The 17,792-nt window shown below is 48.6% G+C and overlaps 1 protein-coding gene across 8 annotated transcripts in view; it reads left to right on the top strand.

Annotated features, from left to right (window-relative positions):
- The window catches only part of HIVEP3 (HIVEP zinc finger 3), a 244,961-nt gene extending 238,801 nt beyond the window's left edge, over positions 1-6,160 (top strand). For 7 of the 8 annotated variants that reach the window (XM_061360605.1, XM_061360608.1, XM_061360603.1 and 4 more), the window contains one exon: positions 704-6,160. In XM_061360605.1, the coding sequence (XP_061216589.1) occupies positions 704-1,597 (894 nt within the window). In that variant the 3' untranslated portion in view covers positions 1,598-6,160. The remainder of the gene's footprint in view (positions 1-703) is intronic. The other variant, XM_061360609.1, reaches the window with a different exon arrangement.
- The last annotated feature ends 11,632 nt before the right edge of the window (positions 6,161-17,792 follow it).

Below are 17,792 nucleotides of genomic sequence, written 5' to 3'. Positions count from 1 at the left end.
AGAGTTAATGCTATGTCTCCCTCTGTACAAGCCATCCGTCAATTAGCAGCTGTAAGGATGTGATCCTAATAAAAATAGATAACATTATTCTGGGCTCTCAGAGCACTGAAAGAGATCCAAAGCAGCTCTGATGGCAGGAAGCACTGGCATCCTCTGCCATTCTTTCAGAGGCAACTCTGATAATAGCATAAGGGGTGATGGTTTTAAACTGAAAGAGGGTAGATTCAGACTAGATATCATATCTATCTTTTTATTCTGAGGGTGGTGAAACACTGGGACAGGTTGCCCAGAGAGGTGGTAGATGCTCTATCCCTGGAAACATTCAAGGTTGGGTTGGACGGGGCTCTGAGCAACCTGGTCTAGTTGAGGATGTCCCTGTTTGTAGCAGGAGGTTGGACTATGTGACCTTTAAAGGTCCCTTCCAAACCATTCTATGATTTTATAATGATCCAAGGCTGCATCAAGCCCTGGATCTGTGCCCCAACAGACCGTGGGCATATTTATCCACAGAAGGCAAATGCTGTGGGCCGTATTGCTCCTTACCTTAAAGGTTTGGGGTTCCGAGTCTTCTTCAGTTGATTAATCTCCCACAAATAGAGTGAAATACTAAAAACCCCAATCCTTATAGTGAACATGAATGATGCTAATGCTGTAACTTGTGCATTGCACTGATTCAGCTGTTTCTTTTCCCTCTCTGGTGCAGAAGATAGAAACAAGAAGCCCAACATGCTCACCTGGCATCACGCAGCCTGTCTGCTCCAGACCCTTGCAGGCACCTCATGAAATACACGTCCACGCTCCCAGCCGAGGGGAGGAGAATGTCTTCAGCCATCTCCCGTTGCATTCGCAGCAGCTCACAAGGACCCCATATCCTATGATTCCCATTGGGGGCATCCAGATGGTCCAGGCGAGGCCGAGCACCCATCCCAGCTTGGTGCCCAGCTCAGTCGTGTCCCTGCAAGTGGGATACTTTGCCTCTGGTGGCAGCAGCTTTGCAGAGTTCAGCCAAGCTCCTAAAAGGGACGAGGAACCACAGGTCCCGCCGGAGCCATCATCAGCATCCGTCTCCCCGGTTGCAAAGGTTTCTAAATACACACTGTCCCCAGAGCTTACGAGCAGTGGTTACTTAGAAGAGAAAATGAGGACTAGTGAGCTTCAGCAAAAGACAGACCAGGAGGAATACAGGGTAAAAATGTTCGCTGAGTCTAGCCGCGCAGAGCAGGCAGGCGGCTCGGCATCCCCAGCCAGCCCCAGCGCATCCCACGAGCACTCTCCAAAGCCTTCGACGAGCGGGGAAGAACCCTTGACAAAACCGGGCAAGAAGCAATCTGGCAGCTCGAGCACTTCTTTTGAATCATCCTGCACTTTCATCTCAGACGTCCCCTCGCAGCCGTTGGACCGAAGCAGCAGCACCGGCTGCCTCTCAGAGCCCTCATCGAGCCATCCGCACGCCCAACCCTTCTCCAGCCGGAGGAGAAACCTCTCTGGAGAGCCCAGTCACCAAAGGGGAACCTCCAGGAAGAGCAGTCCACACCCAGAGCACGCAGATTTAGGTCAAACTCAAAAGAAGGTGGATGAAAACACCGGAAGTACTTAAGCCTCCACCATCTGTTCCACCTTTAGGCTTCCAATGTAAAATCAACAGACATTTTCAACACTATTTCCTTTAGTATAATCATCGCTATAAGAAGCACTCTAGTGAATGACCAAACCCATGGAAGATTCCTGGTTTTCTTTGTCCCAGTCTGGTATTATCTCCACATGTATGCAGTTACTTGTGCCTTTTTCTATACCTTTTGTTGCTTGAAATGTACAAAACTGTTTGAGGCTGTGAATATTTTTTTACAGTTTTTTGGAAAGGGGTTTGTTAGACCTTTGTCTTTTTTTTTGCCATTTCGGTGTGCGTAATGATGGGCCTGAGAGATGCAGAAAGGAAAGGGTTAAGCATTTTAAGAGGAAGAAGATGCACTGAAAACAAACAAACAAAAAAAAACAAAACAGAAAAACTCTTTTATATTGATTAAATGATTAAAAAAAAGAAAAAAAAAAAAAAGAAACACCAAACCAAACCCTTGCTCCTGTGTACAGAAGTTTATGATTAGTATTTATTACATGCTTTATTTAATTCTCCCAAAGTGCTTGGTTTTTTTCTCGCATCCCTCTGTTTGCCTATGGTTGTGCTTTAAACAGTTGACACTGCTTTACATTTGAGAAACGTGTTTACCCTGAGCTAAATGAAACTAGCACTTCCTTGAGTAGGGGGAGGTTCCTTCGCAGGGAGAGAAATTGTCACTCAAAAGAGAAAATGAGTCTTGAGCATCCCTCCTCCCTCCTGCAGAACCCATCAAAGCACTTTCCTAAAAAGGGACAGAAAAATAAGGTTCTTCTTCAAAGGTTTACCTGCAAGAACACAGGGATGTATCGAATGTAGACCCAGTGCCAGGAATGGTGTCTCTCGCTGGACGAGCCGGCCTCCTGCTTGCTTTAATCCTCCCACCCCTTGCGCGCGGCCGCCCGGCAAAGTCCTGCCCGTGCCTGACCCCCTTCTTCTGTGGGGTTTGGAGCCCTCTGTAAGCACCCTCCCTCTGTTCAAACAACGAAGTTAATCTCAGCCTTGCAACCATTTTTCCTCTGTCATTTTTTTAGTGGCGGACAAGCTCCCTCTATCCCCCGCCTTGCTCCTGCTGGTTCGGCTTCATTGCGCCCTAGGGATGCAGGAGGAGTTTGTGCTCTGCTCGTTTGCGCGCCTGAGGCTCCGTAACCCATGAGTAACTCCGTGGCTTGTTTTCACTTTATTTATTTATTTAAGCTGAACGTCGCCAGCGCAGTCCTTCTGGTGCAGATGGGCCCTATTTTTTTTGGTGTTTCGGAAGCAACCAGTGACGATGCTGAGCGGTTGGTGTTTGCAAACAGCTTCTTGTGCATGCACGGGAACTTCTGGCAGAGCAGAGTTTCAACTATGACCATCCGTAGCAGAGCAATGGCCTCTACTGCCAATAGATACCAAATACAGAGAGACCCGATGGAGCCATTCCTCTCTGTCATGTTGATACACTTTTTAAGATACAACTGTTCCGTATGTGTTTGCCCTAGCAGACGGCAGGTTCTTTACTACTTCAGAGGGTTTTCTGGTTTATGGAATCTGTACAAACCTCTTTTTTTTGGGTTTTATTTTAACAGAAAAAGCTATTGCTATTTAAGCGGTGGAGCAGTTCTTTCTTTCAGGGCTGCTCTGGTTTATCGGGTACGTGATACACTTTTTAACTAAAAATAAAAATAAGTAAAAAAAAAAAGAAAAAAGAAAAGAAATCAAAGAACCCCCTGACTGAGAACATCTCCCTTTGCCAGACTTGGTGAGTGATGAACTGTTCCCGTTCCACGGGCAAATAATAGACCTTTTTTAATGATCTTCTGTGATTTTTTGGGGGGGTTTCCTTCTGTTCTCTTCAAGGGAATTAAGTACAAAAGAAGATATCATGGAAATAACATTAAGGCTGTGACACTGACCAAAACAATGTCCAGAACCCATTTATACCTTAATTAGCACTTTTATCAAGTTGCCCTTTTCCCATCTCTCCCTCTTTGGCCTCAAGCCTGGAAGCTGGTCCTGCTTTCAAGCCCGACCAGATCCCAGGGCAGGAGCAGGGTCTGAGAGTTCAGTTCACTGAAGCAGCTCTGTTCAGTGAAACTCTTAAGCATCAGCTTAAATCCTACTCAGGTTTTAAGCATGTGCTTAATAACAAGATGACCCAGAGTGGACTGCTCAGTGTGAGCATCCCTGGGAACCCTCCACCACTTGTTACTTCCCTGGCTTTTGCCACTTTGCCGCCTCCCTTACCCTTGTCACACTCTTAACATTATTCCAAGGTAGCTTTTTGTATTTAATTTTATATCTATATATTTATATATATTGAAATTGTACATAAAGAAAAATAATGCAGCAGTTGTGCACTCAGAGTCCTGGTTTTGTTTAGGTGCATTTGACATGAGCTTTGGGCTAGATCAAATTTGCTCGGCTTCTTTCTGTAACTCTGTTTGAATCCTTGATCTGTTCATACTTTAGATGGTGGGGTGGTTTTTTTTTTTCCCTCTGTCATTTCTGGACAGAGGGGGGAAAAAAAGCCCAACAAACCCCTGAAGTCATTCCATTGGTTTCTTGCTTTTGTGGTTTATTCTTATTATTACCTAAAGCGTTTCCAGCAGATCAAGATGAATTGAAGCTTTCTGCATCACAGCTGCAGAGCATCCATACTGGCAGCCACTGGTGCGTGTGACCATCCGGATGCCTTTGCCCACAGATCCCATACCAACCCCCTGGTAGTCATGGACTGGGCACACACAGGGAGAGCTGAAAACTCAGGAGATGGGCAAACCTCCCATCTGGGTCTCAACCCAGTCTGGTTTCTCAGCAGAGTGGCTGCAGGCACAGCGGGGGAGGCTCTGGCTGGGGTGAAATGGTGCTTCATGCTGTACCTAAAAGGCGCAATATGGCCTATTGGATAGGCAAAAAGGATCACAAATATATATTTACATATATTTAAGGGCTAATTCTCACACTGACAGCTCAGAGCTCCATGGGAAGAGTGTTCTCTGCACCGGCACCAGCATCTTGTCTGTGGGCAGAGTGGGTGTCCCCGAAGGCAGCCCCAGCCCTGCTGTGAAACCATAGTGTGACCTTGTGCAACTCGTGTCTCCCCTTTGCCTCATATTCAGCCAAGGAGCACAGTGATGCAGCCCCACTGATTGTCATAGAGTTGTGTGTTAGAACAGGGGGGAAGACCCAGCCATCACTGGTGGCTGCCGTTCCAACCTGGAGCACCCACTGGCTTCCCCATGTCACCCTTGGTGAAAGCTCTTTGCAGGTCACAGCTTTTAATATCACTTCTGTCTGCAAAGTAGGGATGATAAATCCTGCTTTACTTTCTGCAGGGGTGGTGAAGTTTGTACCAGTACAGACAGTTTGCAGAGCAATTAGCAGTATTATTTGCAGGAGAATGTATTCATAATGCAAATAGGGAAATTAAAAAACCAGATCGCAGCCCTTCCTTTCCATCAGCACATGGAAATAAAACCCCCTGCTTTCCTTATGGCAGAGGTTCTTAAATGCATAGTCCATGAGGGCACGTGGCCTCCAGAGACTGGCTGCTCCTCTTTGTTATGTAGCTGGTTAATCAGCCAAAACCCCACTCTGATATTTCCTTCCCTGGTAAGCTGTTTGTGTAGCTCTCATGAGTGCAAGTACTCAATGGCAAACGGATGCTCTGGCATCCAAGAAATCATTCTGCACCGAGTACTTAGCCCATGTTCTTAACTCCTTGAAGCAGTCACGTTAAGTACCAAGCCTTATAGCTAGAGCTAATAAAGCACTTGTACATTGTCTTCAGCTTAAGCACTTCTGGAGTTTCAGTAACTTCTGTGTGCTTAAGCATGAATTCAGCTTCTTTTATCAAGGCTACAGAGCTCGGTATCTTGCAGACCATGGGAGAAGGAGAGGGAGGCAGTTGGCTCCCCAGAACGACCCCATGCCTTGAAGCAGATCTCTATCAGCTCCAATTATTCACAGGCTGTTGGCTGGATACCCAGGAACTGCAGCAGGAAACCCTTAAAAGTAACGATGAAGTAGCTGTGACTTTACAGCTTATGACTGAGAAATGTGTTTCACCACCTGCTCCTAAGGGGTGACATTGGCAGCACTGGTGTCTATAAAGCTCCATGCCTTGGCTAGTGCTTGGGCTCACTGGTCAAAGCCAACCTCTGCAGAGCCCTGGGGTTGGATGTGGCAGGAGATGCGAGCTGGGGGATGCCTACCTGCAGTCAGTAAAGCACCCAACCACCCTTCAGTCACTGCCCATCAGCTCCACTGGAGCAATATCAGCCCCAACCAGCCACATCCCATTGCTTTCCTATCACCTCCACCAGCAAACCTGCAAACCAATTGGTTTTCCCTTAAGCCAGCTTTCATTGTTACCCAGAGTTTGGTTTCCGTTCACAGAATCAGCACCTGAACAAGCAATATACTTGGGCATGCATTCAGATGATTCCAGTTTTCATGCAAAATCCTAGACAATTTGATCTAGCCCTTTCCTGCTGTTCTCACAATAGCTTTTCGTTTCCTGATTTGGTTTCATCGTGTGCTTTTTTCTTTTCTTTCTTTTCTTTCTTTATCTTTTTTCTTCTTTTTTCTTTTCTCTTTTATTTTCTTTTCTTTTCCTTTTTAATATCTCCATCTATTGCACAGTATTTACAAAGAAAACCATATTGTAAATTATTTACAAAAAAAAATTAAAAAATAATTAAAAAAAACCAGTCCTGATGGCATAACCCCCCCAATCTGTTTCCATTCCTGAGATATGATGGCACTCGAGATCACTTTAGTAAATGTAATGTAAAAAAAAAAAAAGAATAATAATAAGAATAAGAATAATGTGTAACGCAAATCTAATATACATGGTCTCATGTAAGATAAATATTTGCCTTTTTTTCTAAAAGGTGTATGTATTCTGTAAGTGGAATAGTCTGTAGAAAGTTTCTATATGTTCTTCAAATGGCAATACATTCCAAAAACGGTACTGTAAATATGTACAGCGTCCAATGGGGTTTGGTAGTTTTGCCTGTAATTTTATTTGACCTCCGGTTTCTACACTTGCATCTCGCGATGTCTGTATGGTTATAGCAGTGCAAAAAAAAACAACCCAAGAAACGCAGGTAAAAGCACAGTCTGATGTAAAAACAAAAACCCAACCACAAGAAAAAAAAAACCAACAAAAAAACCCCAAAAAAGCAGAAAAACCACAAAACAACAAAAAAAAAGGGAGAAAAAAAAAAGATAAAATCCTCAGTATTTGATGTTTGTGACCCTTCTGTAAATGACATCTGTACTGTGAATGAGAAGTTTTTACAAGTATAACATTGCCTTTACTACAGCTCAGATTGACTGCTCGGTCTGAGCCTATTTTTAAAAAAATAGCATGTTGGAATAAATTTTAAAGTCCCAACATACGAGCACGTGCGCGCCTGGCCGTCTTTAATTCTCACCTCGTGCAGCACAGCCAGGGACCCGGCTTGGAAAACCACGGAGGCGAAGCTGGATAAACCAGTGTGAAGCTTGGACAAGGGCCTGTAGGGACAGGCCAAGGGGAATGGCTTGAACCTGCCCGAGGGGAGACTGAGCTGAGCTCTTAGGCAGAAGCTCTTCCCTGTGAGGGTGCTGAGGCACTGGCACAGGGTGCCCAGAGAAGCTGTGGCTGCCCCATCCCTGGCAGTGCTCAAGGCCAGGTTGGACACAGGCGCTTGGAGCAAGCTGCTCCAATGGAAGGTGCCCCTGTCCATGGCAGGGGTTGGAGCTGGAGGAGCTTTAAGGTCCCTTCCAACCCAAACCAGTCTCCAATGGATGTCTTCAGAGAAGTTCAGGTGCTGGTGGAGGGAGGCTTTGGAAAAGAGGTCAAGGAAGGAAATCTCTGTTCAATTTCACCTGTGACCGTGCAGTTAGGGCTGCATCAGCCCACAACCAGCTGCTCCCTGTTCGAACATCAGAGCCTGGGCAATGCTTCTCTAGCATTGACTTTTTAGCATGGTGGCTATTTCTCGATGACAGAGATGAGGAAAGGGGTGGGGAACCTCATCTGCTCTCTATTTAGTCTCACAAAAGCCACATTTGTGCATGAAAAGGAAGAAGAGGGTTCCAAACCTCTGCCTCCATCCTCTCTGAGGTCTGGCTGGCAGCAATCACTGGGTTTGAATTTGTGCATCACTCAGGAAGGAGTGTACCAGCCCTCAGCATTCATCTTGGAGATCAGGTCCCTGTTCCTTGCCTCAGTTTCTCCAACTGCAGACAGCAATCCTGGCCTCATAAGGCTAAGAGAAAACTCCAGTGGTTAAAGCATACGCAAAAGCAAGGCCTAAAGATGCACAACTTTGGGTAGCATCTCCCCAGGGGTTCTCCAGTGTTGGAAAGGCTTAGCGAGCTGTGGGTGGTGGGTGCTATGCTCTGCATCCTTCTGCTCCAGGGGGGGTCCCACTCTTGCTGTTGTCCCTTCTCCAAGAGTCTGCTCGGTGCAATAGAAGTGGATCTAGCATTTTGGTCCATGCATCCAAAGTGCCTCTGTGGGTCTAGGGAGATGCGTGAGGCTTGAGGAAGGCTGGGTCCTTTACTACCCTAAAACCACTTTGTATTTTCCTTTATGGTGGTGGAAGGCTCCGAGTCCTGGCTGGAGGCTGCAGGATGGTGACCTTTATTCCAGCCACTCTGCCAGCCCCTCCAGTGTGTGCTTTATCCACTGAATGGAGGAATGAGTTTTCCTTTCAGGAAAACAGTGCTTCAAACCAGAGCTGCTTTACAGGCAGCCAGGGCTGTCTGCAGAGCGCTGCAGCTAAACCCCGCTGGTCTCCCAAACCTGGAACAAATCTGGTCTGCACAAATCTCCAGAACGGCTCCAATTAATCAGGTGTCCCAAGAAATGCCTCCCCCCTAAAGAGTCTTTGTATTCTAGACAGAGAGATCAGACATTTCCTCCCTTGGGGAGGCCAATGGGGTATCAAAATACTGCATGCGACTGCTGATACTGATGCTACAGGCTGGTTACCCCCTGAGAAATGCAGTTGCTGACAGCCATGTGAAGTGGGAAAGGTTGTGACAATGCTGTAGGAAGCTCAAACCAGTGATTCAGTCTGGGAGGCTGGAATAGCTGATCCCATGGTGAAATGGTCTTTCCTTTTCCCCAGGTTCAGCCTCCCAGCAGCTCGGGAGCTTGACTTGAGAACCTGGCAGGATTAATTCCTGTTACAACCAGGCCTTTCTGTGCATCACAGGAATAAAAGTACCCTCAGGAATCTTCACTCCTTGACCTCTCATATGGCTTTTGGCTGAAGAAGGAACCGGATTGCCCAGCTGAGGGGCAGGTTTTGGCTGCGTTGTGTTGGAAGATGTACCCCAGCATCACAACTGGGAAGAGCTGGATATCTTCAGCAAAACAGAATCAGTCTACCCACTGTTAATCAGAGCTGCACCACAGGGAGCCACTGGCATGGGAGGAATAACAGAGGTGGAAGGACTGGGGATGAGGATGAAGTGATGCCTCTGGGGAGATGCAGCAGGACTGAAGCTGAGGCAGGATGGAGGTGGGCACATTGAGATCCAGCCCTGATAGCAAGTTTCTGGTTGGTTTCTGCGTTTGCTTTCCCACCAGCATCAGTGCAAAGGGCTGCGAATGCTCCCCTGAGGGGTGGAGCTGGCAGAGCTTGCTGGAAAAGAGCTGGGAAAGAGAGGCTGGGAGGCACTGAGGAAGGACGGTGCTGGTCTCCAGTCCTGGCATAGAGCATCCGGGCTGGATGGAGCTCGCAGAAAGCTTGTGGGGGTGAATAAGGAGTAGGTAAACCTCAGATCTTAGTTTCTTTATCTTGGTGCTCTGTTTCCTATCTTCCTCTGGGTGTAGCAGCATCGCCTTGCTCTGAGCAGGCTGGTCCTGAGTGGTTTTAATCTGTTGGTGGGCACAGGCTTCAAGAAGTACTTTTGAGACCTTGGATGTGACAGATTTTCTGTAGCACAGGATGGATGCCCAATGCCTCTGGTGCCTGCAGGAGCAGCTCTGGCTGTGCCTGTGGTCCTGGGTCCCTTCCGAAAAGCATGTCCTAAGCTCTTTAATCTGCACTGAGCTGGACTTGCTTGGTCTTGCCTATGCTTCAGGGTGCCACATCTCTGTCATACAGGGAGGAAAGGAAACCAGGGGCTGAGAGGGTCAGGGGACCTGGCTCTGGGGATACTGAGACTTTGATGGGATGATGGGGAGGAGGGATTACTGGGGCAGGCACAGATGTGCACTGTAGATGTACATGCTGCCTCGCCAGGGGGTGCTGGGCAGGGATGCAGCCCTTTTACATCTGCCCCACATCCCTGTGCTGTGGGAAGGAGACAAAAGGAAGGACATGGGCGAGCAGGGTGGTATCGGCAAGTGCATGAGATGAGGCTGCCTGTCTGCTGAGGAACAGGCCCCAGGCAAAGTGTATGGATGAGGCAAGGCAGCTGCCATCCCTCTGCCTGGGGGGAAGCTCTGCCTCTCCTAACCACAGCCAGATGGTTTGGGGCCGGGAGCTGGTGCTTTCTCCCATGGGGAGGTGTTTTTGCTGGCTGGACCGCTGTGGCCGCCACGGGCTGATGCTTGTTGTTATGACAACAGGAGGAGTGTGCTGTGTGTGAGGAGGAAAGGAAGGATGGGGATGGTGGTGGAGAAGGTCCTAGCCAGCAAGGGGTCAGGCAGAGGTAAGGGGTTAGCATGCACAGTGCAGGGATGGAGGACACCCCCAGGGACGCAGCCATCATGGTGCATCAGGAAGGGTTTTGTTTGTGCCTTCTCCTATGGCTCATGGTACTGCTGTGCACAAGAAGGGTGTGGGCTTGCCTGTGATGCTGCATGCCAGCAGCCAAACCCCCACGAGCATCATTCATATGGATGGTGGGACCTGTGCAGTGGCCAGGAACTGGGAAAATAATGCCTGATATAACAGAGTGTGCTGATGGTTGCAGCAGATCACTCCTGGGGAGCATTGGCAGGCAAAGCATGACTTCATCTCCTCACAGACAGCTCTTGGATGCTTAGCAAGACAAATAAAATATCACCTCATACTAAACGTTGTGTCCTGCTGGAGTCCCCTCCCAGCCTCTCCTGCCCAAAACGGGGTCAGCACAAGATGCAGGATGCCCTTGGGTTCAGTGCACAGAGTCAGCCTGTGCTTCTCGTTTTGAACAGGTACCTCATAACATGCACTCATTTGTACAGCCACAGCTCCTGCACCCAGATGATGAAGTGAAAACCTTGGCTGTCTGCAATAGAAAGATGCAGACAACTGCATCCTCCTGGTTATGGTGGAAAACTCAGAACTGCGGCCCCCTTTTTGTTTGCCAAGAGGGATTAACACCCATGAGAGATTCATGACACTGCCACTGCCTTCCTGTGAGACCTGGTCACATCTCTTAGGAATGTGGGCCTGACTGTTCTAAAGGGAGCATAAGCAAAGTTTTCAAGACCAGACCAGATAAAGGCCAGAATAACCTGGTCTGACCTCCTAAGCTGGCCCTGCTATCAACTCCCTTTCAACCTCAATTACCCTATAGTCCTTAGTATGTCCACCAATGTGTGAGGAGTGGGTTGTAGCCTTACAGCTGCTCAGAAGCTATGGTGAAGGCAACACCAGCCAGACATTGCTTCAGCACCCTTGTGCACAGGAGCTGGGGGGTCTGTGGATAAGCCACATCCAACGGCCACTGCTACAGTGTGGAAAGGACAGGATTTGCCCTTATGGCAACCGGGCAACCATCATCCTGGCTGCTGCTCGACACTCAGTACCAGCAGGCAAGCATGGGGAGGAGATAAGGTTTATAGGGAAGGGAGATTGGAGATGCACAAGGAAGAGGATTATCCAGGATGGATGGATGGGGGAAGCCTCCAAAGTGTTGCTGAGTGGTAGAGTTCAATTTCTTGAGGTAGATAATGCATGTGAGCATCCATCTGGTTGACCCTCCTCTGGGACAGATAGACCAGGAAGTCTCCTTGTAGCTCACTTTCTCTGCCTTCCTGACTCCTGGTGAATGTCTGTGTAGTTATCACCCACTTTCTGAGCTCCTCCTTCAGATACAACCCCCCCAGACTCTCATGCAGCGCCAGGGTTATGTTCTTATTCTTCTCTCACAGCCCAGCAAACAGCATGAGACTCCCAGGCTGCTCACAGCAGAAAAAGTAATGGCTGTTGCTAACAGCAAACCTCTCTTCCTGGGGTTTAGACATCTGACTGGAGACCTAATAAGCACTGAATTGGTGTGTGATTTAATGAGGGGAACTTCAATGCTGCTGTTTCAACACCCAATTCACTCATCTGGACTAATAACTGCAACGGGTGGCAGGGTTTTTTCTTCCTTTCTAGCACTTTATTATTTACTCAGTTGCTTTACAGCTCCTAATGTAATAAGTGCAATAACCCAGGGGTACTGCTTCAGGATGGAGGAGAAACTGTGAAATCCTACAGTCTCTCCTATGAACTGCTTTGTTGGACACTGGAGGTCCTGCTATAACATTGTAAGCCCTTAATGCCATTGGTAAGTAAGAGATCTGGAGCACTGTGCAGCATCAGAAACTCTCCTCCCTCTCTGCCTCCCCATCCAGGGATGTGCATGAGGGAGCAGTGACCTTATCCTAGCCCCGTTTCTTCCTGTGGGTTTAAATTACGGCCACAAACCCCACTCTGCCTTCCAGCAAGGCTGAGCCATAAATCCCAGTGGGTGACTTTTAGGTCTAGAGGACTTCTTGTTAATAAGGAAGGACAGAGGTTTCCAGGATCCTTCCAGGGCCGGGCAGACAGCTCTGGGTGAGAGGCAGGGAGCCCGAAGCACATTAAGGTTCTTCATCTCCATCTGCCCAGCAAGCAGGATGAATGTCTTTCTGCCCTTGCGCTGCACTGACAGCTTCTGCACTGCTGGCTCATCACGAATTACCCATTTGTTCTTTTGCTGGTTTCATCCCACCTGAAGCACCCTTCAGGTCATGCAGCTCACTGGGTCTCCTTGGGTATTTCTCAGCTGTATCAGCTGGGAGGAATCAGAGCTGAGCTGTCTCCCATAGATGATCCTCTTCAGGTGTGGGTTCTCTCAGGGCTGTTGTGCTCAGCCATGCTGGAAGCACAATCCTCCATGTCTGCAGTAACCACCATCCTTCCCCTTCCACGTTTCTCATCCCTGGGTTTCAAAGCACTTTTGCAGACATTAAAGAGCTGCTCCTCAGCACCCTGGAGGCTGCAGCTAAACCGAGCTTGCTCTGAAACATTCCTGCTGTTGCTGTGATACCAGGGAGAGCTCGCTCCAGCCTCTAGCCTTTTTATTACAGCCTCAACTAGCTCAGAGGTTAGGTCATTTTACAGATAAAGAACCAAGCCAGGGATGTGACTCCGCTCGGATCTTACCGTTAGTCACTGGCAGAACAAGGGATGCTGCTTGGGATTCATCATCTCTTTAGGCAAACTCACATCCTCGTTTTGTGCACTTAAACCACTCTTCCCTCCCCTTCCCTGGCTTATTCATCCTTTGGGCACTGGCCGTGCTCTTTGCAAATGTGCGGTGTTGAAAGTATTATGGTGCTCTGTAGCTTGTCCGTTCATCAGGCTTGGTTCTGCAGAAGGGGAAAATCCTAATAAACCTGCAGCAGGTTCCCCTGCTGCTGATTAACATTTGATCTATTTTCCTTTGGTTTTAAATGGGAAAATAACAGTGATCCTCGCGCTGTGCTCCAAAAAGCCACATTCCTGGCCCATGAGCTATTCCCAAAAGACAGCTCTGAGAGCATCCAAGGCAAGAAGGCAGCTCGGTTTTCCTGCCTGCACAATGAAAAGGGGCTGCGTTTCCCATTTTGGGCTGCTGAGAATTGAAGCCAACAAAACTCGCAGCCAGACCTTGATTTTAGAGGTGGGCAGGCAGGGACCTGCCTGGGCTCCAGGCCACGGGGCTGGGCTAAGCTGGGTAGCAGTGCAAGCTATCACTGGTCCTGGGGTGCATTGAGGGGCCCATGTTGGGGCTCCAGAAGCAGCAGAAGCTTCACTCAAAGCCCACTCTGCATGGACAAGGAGAGAGGCTTTGATGGTTTGCATTGGTATGGAGGGGTGCGAAGGGCTGAGATGCTGGTGTTCCACCTGCTCAAGGAGAAAGATGTGAGGATCAGGCTCAGTCCATGCAACTGCACATGGCACATGCTGCAGGTGTGGTTATGGTCTCACCACACCAGCCTCAAGCTGTGCTTCAGCCAGGGATGCCTGGAACTAATGTGTGCAAACTGAAAGCCCTGAGCATGGTGTCAGGGTGATGAACTGCAATGGGATCTGTAGGCACCATAGTGAGATCTGGGTTCACAAGCCTTTTTGTAAGTCCAGGACATCCTAAGAAAGAGATCCCCAACCCTGTCCTGAAGCTGAATATCCCAGCTGAGGCCCCACAAACCTTCCATCAGGTGGCAGCCTGACGTTGCTGGAGAGGTTTGAGTCACTCCAGATGCAGTGATGGCTGCCCATGATGATGTGCAGTGTCCCCAGCCAGCCATGGCACTCAGGCAAAAGGAATCCGCTCTTGGGTTTCTCAGGCTGGCACCCACTGAGATCTGGGTTCCTGCCACAGGCTTCCTTCATTCTCTTCATTCTCCTCTTTGCTTGGCTAAAGATGCTCACAGGCCTCTCCAAACACCCTCTGTGGTCCTTGGCCACTCAGTGCCAAACCCAGTGATGTACCTGACCCACTACACCCCTGCTCCCACCTTCAGCCAACCCTTGAGCAGCATCACCTTAGCAACAAATTCCACTTTCCCACCTGCCCTGCATGCAGAACAGGTAAAATCCAACCAGTCATGGCCATCAGGGACAGGGTTTGCAGCCTGCATGGAGATGGCTGCGTGTACCCTCCAGCCCCATCATCGCTGCCTGTCTAATGGCTGGATGGTCTTACAGTGGTGATAAGAGGGAATCGGATTGCTGACAGATGGTATTAAAATGAGCTTTCAGGAGTGAAACATGAAAAGATGGGATTAGCAGGGGTGTGGGGGCTCGTGCCAATCCCAGCCCCTCTCCTCGCACCCGCATCGGGCAGGTATGTTCAGCAAAGATCTCCCTTTAAGAGAAATTAATGATTTCTCTGGAGCACTCCTGTCTCTCTAATGAAATTGCCTCAGGAGCTGTCAGTCAAACCCTGCGAGTCACAGCCCTGCTGCCAAGCATTTGGGCAAGCGAGTGCTTTGTGCTCGTGATGCTTGGGAAGGAGCCAGAATCACCGTCAGCCCCCATGGGGGTGGCACTGGGAACAGGGCTCTCTGGAGGTGTCCCCATGGCTCAGCGGTGGGGCTGTGAGCAGGGCCATGGTGAAGAGCATCACCCTGGAGGAGAAAAGACCCTCATGGGCTTAGTTGCTCCCACAGGCCTTCTTGAGCATGGCATGCACAGAAGGTGTTGAGGCTGGATGGAAGAAAGGATTAGGTCCTGGGTCTCAGTAAAGGTTCCCCTAGCCCAGAGCACATCTTCACAGCATGCAGCAGGTTTCCCTGCTGGGGTCTAGTTCCCCTGCCCTTATCCACAGCCCTGGCACTGCTATGGAGTGGGGAAGCCCCCAGACCCTCTCCTCATTGATAAATATATCCCTTCAAGCAAAACAAGACCTTTCACAGCTCCTTTAGCCCAGCAGTGACCCCCGGCTGTGCCCAGCCTGGTCTTCCTCTGGTCATGTCATCTGGGGAGCCAGGCTGGGAGCTGGGGAACACAAGGGGGAAGATGCCCCTTTCTGCTGCCTCTGCCCTACAGCCACACTATAGGGCAGCTCCCTGGCATGCACTGTCCATCTGAGGGTCAAAGCAAGTTTTCTGTTGCCCTAACACGGTGCTGTTTGATGTTGGTTACACGAGGGATGATCACTGTGCATGAAACACCCTTTGCAGCATCCTTAGCTGCATAAGGGGAAGCAGATCCCCCAAATGATTGACAGGGAGACAGAAACTCTGGGATGTAAGGTCAGAGGCAGAGACAAAGCTTTAGCACCCATCAGGGATGCTCAGGACCATGTTGATGGGGCAGGAGGTGCACCAGCTCCCAGCGTTGCATCAGCCGCAGCCTGCAGCCAGCTCCCGCTTGGCACAGTTGGGAGGTGAATTATGCATGTCCACGGAGTGCCATCTAGTGGGGCTTTATTTTATCACCCATATTCCCCTCAAAGAGCTGCGTTTCCTTAAAAGAACACAGTGCTGTGCATAGGTTCGATGCATCTTGGAGAGGAGGAAGCAAACCTAATGAATGCAAATGTTCCCCATCGCACACTCTCCCAGCAGCTCCCTTTCAACTGTGCTTCTGCATCTCCCTTCCTTGCATAATGTCTGCATGTGCCTGGCATGTTCTCAATCTTCATTTAGGGTGGAAGCTCCACAAGGAAAATACTGCATGTTTTCACTTAAAGGGCCCTGTAAGTCAGTGGTACTACAGGGTGGACAAGTATTGTAACATCTAGATCCTCTTGTGAGAGACCCTACAGGAACAGCTCCATCTTCTCTAAACCTATTAATACATACATACATGCATGTATGTGTCTGACTGCTCGTGACAGAGGGAGAGAAACAGAGCAAGAGTGTGTGTGCACTTGCTGAAGTTCAGATTTGCATCTCTTTGGAAGCACAAAGTGTGTCACTGCGAGCACAGGTATGTGTGGGTGCCTCCCAAGGCACAGACATGGCTTTCTCCAAGGATCATATGCACTAAACATGAAATGCACTGGAGAATTTGGCTCCTTGCATCCTCTCCATGCTCTGCTCTGCCTGTCCCTCCATCGACATCAAGAGCCCTGCACCTGATCCTTGTGCTGCTCATGGTTGTTCCACCCTGGAGCTGTTGGAAGGGTCAATGTGAAAATCTCTCAAGTGCTTTTATAGCCTAATTGTGTCCTCAGAAGTCCCCATAAGTCATGGGAGATGCTGGGCTGCACTGAGAGAACCTGTTTGGAAATCACAAGTCTGAAAGACCAACAACAGAGACAAGGGGAGACTAACGATAGACGAATTAGAGCTGAAAAGGGCCACTGCTGTGCTAAGGGACAGGTTTAAAGCTGCAGGAAACAGCCCTTTGGAGGCCATGTAAGCTGCAATTAGGATCTCACTGGACTCCCATCTGTTCCTTTATCATATACATCCTCCCAGTCCTCACCCAGCAACTGGTCTGACACCAGGTCTGGAGGCTGCTGTTCTCTGCTGGCTGCTATGGGGAAGCTGGAGGATGTTCCTTCAAAGAAATGCTGGAGAAGTGATGCGAGGGATGCAGCTTCCAGGGGTTGCTCAGCCCCCTGACCAGTGATGGGCGATGCTCTCTGCATCTGAGTGACCACCAAATCAGATCACCCTCTACCAGGAACATGATGCAATACTTCCTTGAAACAAAATCTCATAGAGCAGTGGGGATGCTGAAACATCCTTAGGATTCAAACCTGGTTATTTTTGTGGTAGAATAAAGATGGGATGCCACTGGAGCCACGCTATGCTTGTGCATTAAATAGAAAGTAGGACATTGTGTTCTAATCACTGTATGTACATGTTCTAAATATATGTATCATCGCACACATATGGTATAGATACATCTATATATACTACATACATATCACAGAGACATACATATATATACATACATATAAAGTAGCATTTCTAGTATTTAGCAATATATACAGCAGAAGAACTGCTAGACTGAATTATTCTGCCTACTCTAGAAGTATGGGGGACAGCTGATATATTCTGGCTGTGAAGAGATGTAAGAATTGGCAGAAAAGGTGCTTCCCCTTCCACCCTTTATTTGTTCTTATAGTCTGATTGACTGAAGCCTTCAAAAACAGTTAAAAATCAGTTTATCAAAATCTGTTGTTGAAAACTGACCCTAAATTTGTATTTTCTTCTAAAATAAAATGATAACAGTGGGGCTGCCAGGGAAGTGTTGTCTGCCACTTTCTGTGGGCCCAGTGAATCTCTCTGCCAGAGGTCAGCCCTAGAGAGCATTAATGAAGTTTTACTCATTCCTTACTCAAATCACCACCCAAAAATGACTTGTTTGAGGAAGGTCTGAGTAAAGCCCTGAGAAGATGATGATGTAACATGAGAGATACCTAGCTATCTCCCTAGCACACTTATCATCAGTATATCTAAAGACTACCTCTTCATCATCACTACACCCAGCAATGCCTTCCTGCAGCATCAGACCCAAGGTATGGCTGTGTGGCAACAGCGGTTGTCCATGGGGTAGCTTGGTAATGC

The sequence above is a fragment of the Neopsephotus bourkii genome, unplaced genomic scaffold (assembly GCF_033783945.1).
Source record: "Neopsephotus bourkii isolate Nb327-2 ecotype Australia unplaced genomic scaffold, CSIRO-AGI_Nbou_v1 NB_1036, whole genome shotgun sequence".
Classification (NCBI taxonomy): domain Eukaryota; kingdom Metazoa; phylum Chordata; class Aves; order Psittaciformes; family Psittacidae; genus Neopsephotus; species Neopsephotus bourkii.
Note: the sequence above shows the minus strand (reverse complement) of the source record. Positions and strands in the feature narration are given on the sequence as shown.